General features: G+C 60.6%; 1 protein-coding gene across 1 annotated transcript in view; it reads right to left on the minus strand.

Annotated features, from left to right (window-relative positions):
- The window catches only part of NID2 (nidogen 2), a 12212-nt gene extending 7309 nt beyond the window's left edge, over positions 1 to 4903 (minus strand). Inside the window, exons 1-7 of the mRNA XM_042895175.1 lie at positions 4709 to 4903; positions 3804 to 4094; positions 1726 to 1958; positions 1254 to 1603; positions 918 to 1067; positions 571 to 816; positions 190 to 390 (exon numbers count right to left, since the gene is read on the minus strand). Of these exons, the coding sequence (XP_042751109.1) occupies positions 190 to 390; positions 571 to 816; positions 918 to 1067; positions 1254 to 1603; positions 1726 to 1958; positions 3804 to 4094; positions 4709 to 4903 (1666 nt within the window). The remainder of the gene's footprint in view (positions 1 to 189; positions 391 to 570; positions 817 to 917; positions 1068 to 1253; positions 1604 to 1725; positions 1959 to 3803; positions 4095 to 4708) is intronic.
- Positions 4904 to 7500: the final 2597 nt, after the last annotated feature.

Below are 7500 nucleotides of genomic sequence, written 5' to 3' on the forward strand. Positions count from 1 at the left end.
GAGTTGGATTGGGTATGGTTGGATGGGGTAGGGCTGAGTAGGGTTGGATTGGGTAGGGTAGGGTTGGAAGGGATCTTAGAGCCATTTCCAACTCTCTGGGACACCCACAACTTTGTGGGGGCTGATCTAAATGAGGCACATAAGAAAAACCAAAGACAGGGCCAAAAAATTGGGATACACGGCTCATACCTGAGCTGGAGTAGCGGTAGAGCTCCTTGTAGGGAGCAATGTGGACGCTGGCACTCTCTGGGACAAAAGGCACCTGGCCCTCAATGTGGGTCCTCAAGCTTAAGTAATTGTCTGCCCCCAGCCCTTCGGCTGTCTGAGTGATGTGCACCTGCTCTTCCCCAGGGTAGAAAGTCACCTCCAGGTACTGGGTGAACTCAGCACCTGGGCAGGAAAGCAAAATGTATAAGATTTGGTTGTAATGCTGCAGGGAGCAATGCCCCCAAACCTCTCTGTCACACCCAACAGCGCCCGTGACACACAGTGAGCTGAATCCAGTAGTTACACCCATCAGAGCAGCGGGGAGAACTCATTCCCCATCCCACAGCTCCCATCTCTGCTCACCTGTAATGCTGAAGCCATTCTCAGAGCCGGGCTCCTCGAGGGCAAAGAGCCACCCGAAGAGCCCTCCAAGGGGCAGCAGGGGCAGCAGGGCATGGGCAGCGGGCGCGGGCACCCTGCTGATGGCTGTGTAGGCTCTGCCATCGCTGCCCACGATGTAGGCGTGCAGGTCAACGTCCTGGAAGCGGACAGGAGTGCGACCCACCACCAGGCTGCCACTCACCTTCCCGTTCAGTCGGTGCACGGCCCCTGGATGGAGACACAAAGCAGTCACGGATGGAGACATGGCCCTGGCATCGGCCACCCGACCCCGTGCTCTACGCCCCTTCCATGTCGCCCACCCCACGTACCTTCGGGCAGGCACTGTCGCCCATTGCCATAGTAGGCAGCCCGGCAGTGGCAGCACAGCCCGGTGGCATAGTCGGTGCAGAAGGCATGCGGGGAGCAGCGCCCGTGGTGCTGGGCACACGTCTCCCTGCTGCCCGCGCTGTAGGTGAACACTGGGGAGAAGCAGAGGGTGGGTTGAGGACAAGGGGACGGAGCCACCACCGGGCTCGCTGCCTGCAGGCACCACGCCACAGCTCCCAGGCAGCCAGTTTGGGCTCAGGGAGTTTGTGAGGCGGCAGCAGTGCCAACTTATGCCCCCCTGGGAAGAGGTGAGCTTGCAAGAAAAAAGCCCTTCTCACCATTTGTGTTAAAGTGCACGTCCTCCTCCACACCCACACCGTGCTGCCCGGAGCTGTAGGACACGGGGTGGCCTTGTGGAGCATCCCCAATGGAGTGCAGCCCGGGGCTCCATTCCTGCCCCAGTGGGGACGTGGGCAGCCCTGAGGGGACAATGCTGAGCAGCGCAGGGTGCGGATGTGGTGACGTTGTCCTCAAGCCAGGTTGGGCCAAAAGCTCAGTGGGCAATGAGGCGTCATCAGTGCCACGGGGCACGGAACTCAGCGCTGCACCAGGGCCACTCCTTGGCTCCACGTTCTCCAGGGTGCTCACATGGAAAACCCACACTCCAGGCACCCCCACGTTGCTCTCCCTGCACAGACACACACAATTGTGTGTGTATAATCACAATTGGAGGGGATGTGGGCACACCGAAGGTCCCCAAGGCCTTATTCCAAGGAATGGGGCTGCTCCCTGTCCGCCATCCCCACTCACCGCTCGAGCCGCTGCAGTTCCTGCTGGCTGCTGGCCACGTTGTATGAGTGCCCCTCTCGCTTCCCATCGTCGCCATCCCCGCGGCTGAAGCCCACCCTGGCTGGCAGCTCCAGCTGCACGTTGTAGGACTCCTTGGGCCGCGTGCCCAGGAACTGGAGGCCACCCTCTGGGTAGAGGAAGATGGCGTAGGTGTCCTCCTCATTGTAGGCTAGAATGGCTTGGAAGGTGTTGAGCTGCCAGGAGGATGGAGAGATCATATAATCATAGCATCATTAAGGCTGGAAGAGACCACCAAGAATGTCGAGTTCCCCACCATGCCACTCACAGAATCATAGAATCATTCAGGTTGGAAGAGACTTCAAAGATCACCGAGTCCAACCACCAACACATACCCACCATGCCCACTCATGGAATCATGAGGGTTGGAAAAGCCTCCAAGATTGTCAAGTCCAACCATTAACCCATCCTCACCATGCCCGTGCATAGAATCATAGAATTGTTAAGGTTGGAAAAGACTTCCAACATCACCAAGTTCAACCAGCAACCCATCGCCACCATCCCCACTAACCATGTCCCAGCGTCATGGGGAAACCCATAGTGGAGCATCCTGAATGCCCTGTACCCTCCAAAAGAGGGAGGTGGGGATGTGACAGCACCCCAAAAATGCATGCAAACAGGAGAACTCTTCCAAAAAGCCCTTTGTTGCCCTGCAGAAACCTCCCAAGAGAGGTTCCTTGGAGCTGCCATGCAGCGAGGTGACAGCCCACCGGCTGCACCCCAGGCACCTGCAAGCCCCTTGCTCCCATCCCCATCTCTCCATCCTGCCCAACCCCAGCAGCCCCCTCCACCTCCCCATCAGCACCGCAGGAAAACCCGCAGCTGCATTCCTATGGGAGAACAAATGTCACTTGGTTTCCTCTGGAAAAAACACACACGTGCTCCTGCCTTCCCTATGGTCATGCTATAAACACGTGCTACAGCCTTGGGGCCGTGCCAGCCCCAGGGAGGCAGAGGGGCCACGGGGGGCGAGCACAACCCTAACTAGCCAGCGGAGAATCCACAGCACCCCCAGGGCTGCAATGCAGAGCACACGCACAGCAGCAGGGGCACAAAGAGCTCTGTTGTCAGCTCACACTCGGGCATTCAGACCCCGCAGAGGCAGCCAAAAGGCCGGGGGTGAGACCCCCCCCGGGGCGGATTCCTTCCCCACGCATTACAGGGGGGGTGACGCATCGCCCTTGGGGACAGCCATGAGCTGGCATCGAGCGACACAGGGCAAGGAGAGGCAAATCCTTGATGTGAGCTCAGCCCCCAGCCCCAGCGCGAGCTGGAGGGTGGCACAGAACAGGGAGCAAAAACTGGGCTTTGGGGACATCGCCAGCGATTTTTGCTAAGGGTGCAGGTCATGCACCAACTGAATTTCGGGGCTCCTAAAGCAAAGTTTCCATCGAGCCGCTCCGCTCCCTGATCCAACTGCTTGCAGAGGAAGAAAACAATTAGGCAAAGAAAACGCGGCTGCTCTGCTGCCGTCCGCAGGGTCGCTGCGAGGCCTCCGATGGCATTTCTTCAGCTGCTTTCCCAAGTTTTAAATAAGAGGAAAAAATGTGCTCTGCTTCCTTCCAAACCCCGCTGGCTTCCTCGCTCTCCCCATTCCGCCACTGAAGGGCCCCGGTGCAGGGATGGGCTGCTGGTGGCACAGCGTCACCATTACCGTCACCGTGTGGCTCATTGGCTCCCACCCCACATTTTTGGAGACAGCTTCAAGCACAGAAAGGCAGCGCTGTGGATCTGAGCCTTATCAGTGCCGGGGTGGGGGAATGCAATACAGCTCCCTAAAACATCACTGCGCCAACAGACAAACCCAACGCTACCAGCGAGCGAAGAGGACGAGCCCTGCCTCCCCATTTTGGGTGTTGCACTGGGGAAACCCATCCCAGGCGACCACTGAAGGTCCCTTCCAACTCAGTGCTGTGATTTCCACGATTCTATGACTGCACAACTCTACAGTGCTATGATTCTATGGCTGCACGGCTCGACGGCTCCGTGATCCTGACCCAACACTGGGGATCCAACCCCACCTTTGCAGCGGGCTCCCCGTGGGCTCCCACATCCTCCCAGGTGGCGACGAAGACGCTGCTGGGTACGAAGGCGCCGGTGGTGTATGGAAAGCCAGCATGCACGTATCCCGCTGCCTGCTCCAGCATGGATGGAGCGTGGTCCTGCCTGTAGTAGATGTCCCCTCTGCCCCCAGAGGTGTCGAGGTCGGCCAGGAAGGGAGCGATGACGGGGAAATCTGTTGGGAAGTCGTCGTCCACGTACTGGGTTTCACCTGGGAAATCTTGGCTGGAGATGACCCCGTTGGTGCCCACCTGTGAGGAGAGCAGCACAGGGGGTTGGGGAGCCGGGGAGGGGACACCACCCTCCTGCCATCACCACCTCTATCCCGTGTGTCAGCCTGAGCAGCACGGCGCTGACAGCCCCGAGGCCGCGTGGCCCCAAACAAAGACCTCTCGGGCTGCTCCAAGGCCAGAGCCAGCTGCTGGCAGGGAACAGCTGCGGGGGGAAAGGGGAAAAGGGCTCCTTGTTCCCTAGGAGGAGGGTTGGGTGGGATGCAGGGAGGGGAAAGGCCTGGAGGATGGATGGGGATGAGACGCATGGGGTGGGCAGAGGATGGAAAGAATGAGAAGAGTGTAGGAATGTGCGGGTGCAGGAAAGACACGTGTAGGGGTGCTGGGGCGAGAGGGAATGGGAAAGGTGGGTGTGAAGGGCTGAGGAGAAAGGGAGTGGATGGAGGGAGGGATAGGAAGAGAGGGAAGGAGAGAGAGACGGTAAAAGAGGGACAGAAGGATGGAGGAACAGAGGAAGTGTCAGAGGGGTGGAGGGACGGAGGGAGGCATGGAGGGACGGAGCGACGGACTGATGGAAGGAAGAGAGATGGAAGGACAGAGAGGAAAGGAGGGAGGGCCGGAGCGCGCGGACTCACGAAGAGGCGGCGGGCAGCGCGGCCATAGAGGCGCATCGGGGGCCGCAGGACCACTCCGGGAGAGCTCTCGTCGTCCCCGTGCCGCAGCCGACCGTCGCCGTGAGCCGCCCCGTAGGGCAGCAGCTCCGCTCGGGGCGGCAGCGCCGCCACCGCCGCCGCCGCGGCCACCGCCAGCACGGCCACCGCCGCCCGCATCCCGCGTAGCGCAACGGAGCCGAGCGGACCCCGACGGGACGGACCGGAGCCGGCAGGGCGGGACGGGGCGGGCTCAAACCGCGGCCGCGCTGCCATTGGATCCCAAGAGCTTAGGGCCGGCCAATGGGGGCTTACCCCAAAATCCGACCCGGGGTTGTGCGCCCCTCCCGGCCCCCCCTTCTCCTCCTCTTCCTTCATCCCCATCCCCCTCCGGGCCGGGTACCGCGGGCCGCCCCCGGAGCCGGGATTGCCGCCAGCTGGGGCCGGGCCGGGCCGGGGGGCCCCGAGCCTCCCTCTTCCCTCCGCTCCCCGCAGCCGGGTAGAAACATGACTCCGTGTCCCCATGAGAGCTGCGGGGGGTTGGAGGGGGTGGGGGGAGAGGAAAAGCTGGAAGCGCACAAACAAATGTCGCGCATCGCCCTGGAGCGCTTCCCCGGCCCGAGGCCAACGTAGCGCTGCGTCCGTCCCGAGAGGCTGCGGGGACGGCACGAAACGGGGAGGGCGGATAACGGGGAGGGCAGATAACGGGGAGAGGGGACGCGGCGGCACATCCGTGGCATTCCGGTGGGAAATCCCCGATGGGGGAGCGGCGGGACGCCCTCAGCTTGTCCCCGCGGCGGAGCTGGGGCCGCGTCACTGGGAGAACCCGCGTCCTGCACCCAGCTCGCACCCGCGGGGATCCCAGAGCTTTGGGGTGACGTCGGGCTGCATCCCGACCCGCCGTCGGCACCCGGAGGGGAACGCCTAGCCTTGGCCATGGAAAACCATTAAGGCAGCGAGCAGGGCCAGCTGGATGAGCTCCACAGCCTTCCAGCAGGTGCCAAGGGGAGGGCTTCTCCCCAAGCTCCCGTGCACCCAGGATACCCAAGCAACTCCCAGAGGGGCAGCAGACCCACAGCCCTTCCCCTCCCTGCACCCCCAATCCTGCAGTGGGGTCGAATTTAGCCTCGTCCCCCCCAAGATTCACAGGGGATGGTTTGCAGCTGGTGTCCACAGCTGTTTCACGTTTGGCTACTGATATGTTTCTAAGGAGAAAATTGACTTAGGTCCTTAGTCTTAGGCTCTCTAACCCCACATGGAGACACAACCATTTTCTGGAATGAATGGAAACTGGCAAGTGGAACATTTGGGTGCAGCTGGCAGTTCTGCTCTCTGAAAGTCCACTTTTGTTTGTATGATGAACTTTTCACAGGGGAAAATGGCTGCAGCTGGCACCAGGATGTCCCCACCTGTGCCTCTGTCCCCTGGCCAGGGATGTCCTGTGTTTAGGGGCCTGTGGCCCTCAGGGCCTCTCTGTTGGGGCAGGGGCCTTCCCCCATAGTCCTTAGGATGCTAAAAAGGGCTTTTCTTCTGCCCCCTTGGTAAAACCAGCACCGCTTGTTTGGGAGCTCCTATGGATAAAAAAGAGGCAGCTGGAAACAGCTGGAGCTGTGCCTTCATCCTGGGAGGGGAGCCCCAGCTGGGGTGTCCTTCCCTGCCTCAGTGGGGATGGGGATAGGATGAGGATGAGGGGGGGCTGGAGTTGGGGATGGGATAAGAGGGATGGGGATGGAGGCGGGGATGGGGATAGGGATGAGGATAGGGATAGGGATGAGGTGGGGATGAGGATGGGATGGGAATAGGATAGGAATGGGATAGAGTTGGGAACAGGATAAGAGAGATAGAGAGAGGGATGGGGATGAGATGGAGATAAGTGTGGAATGGGGATGAAGATGAGGAAGAGATGGAGTTGGGGGTGGGAAACAAGGGATGGGAACAGGATTATGGATGAGGATGGAGATAAGCTGCGGACAGGGATGGAGATGATCTGCTCACACCCATGTCACATTGTGGGGAAGCAGATACTCCTGGTGACTGATCCCTCGGTGGGGGGTTAGCACTTCCCATAGCCTGGGCATGAAAAAGAACCAAGCAGCCGCTGCCTTGTGCAGAACCAGATGTGCCGAGGCTGGAGGACGCTCTGCAGGAAGGGGCTGGGTCCCATCACATCCACCCAACCTCCCTCTGTCCGACCGGTGCTGCCTGGGGACTGAGGAAGGGGAAGGGGAAGGGCTGGGGAAGGCTGGGCTGGGGGCTGTGGGGCAGGAAATCCCAGTAATCCCAGTAAGTTGAGGCCATGGGGTTGTGTGGAGAGGAGGGAGCGGCAGGAAACGCGCAGCTCTGCTGGGAATCACAGCTCTGTCCCTGCAGCCACAGCGATGCCACTTGTATGGGATGAACCAGGATCCGGGTGGAAGAGCTCTCAGAGCATCTTTCCTCCAGGCCACGCCATGAGCTGCGAGTTCTGCTTTGCCACAGCCGTGCTTCCACCCATTGAGATGCCCAGCATCTCTCGTTGATTCAGGTCTTGCTGCTTAGAATTGCACTCATAACTCAGCTTCGTTGCTCCTGTGCTGCCAGGACCCTCAGCAGCACCAAAGATTCCTACCAACACCAAGGACCCCAGCATCACCAGGGCCCCCACCAGCAGCAAGCACCCCTACCAGCACTGGCACAGGCTGCCCAAGGAGGCTGTGGATGCCCCATCCCTGCAGGCATTCAAGGCCAGGCTGGATGTGGCTCTGGGCAGCCTGGGCTGCTGGTTGGCGACCTGCACA

This window comes from Lagopus leucura, unplaced genomic scaffold, assembly GCF_019238085.1.
Source record: "Lagopus leucura isolate 7727_CA_CO unplaced genomic scaffold, USGS_WTPT01 Super-Scaffold_1, whole genome shotgun sequence".
NCBI classification, from domain to species: domain Eukaryota; kingdom Metazoa; phylum Chordata; class Aves; order Galliformes; family Phasianidae; genus Lagopus; species Lagopus leucura.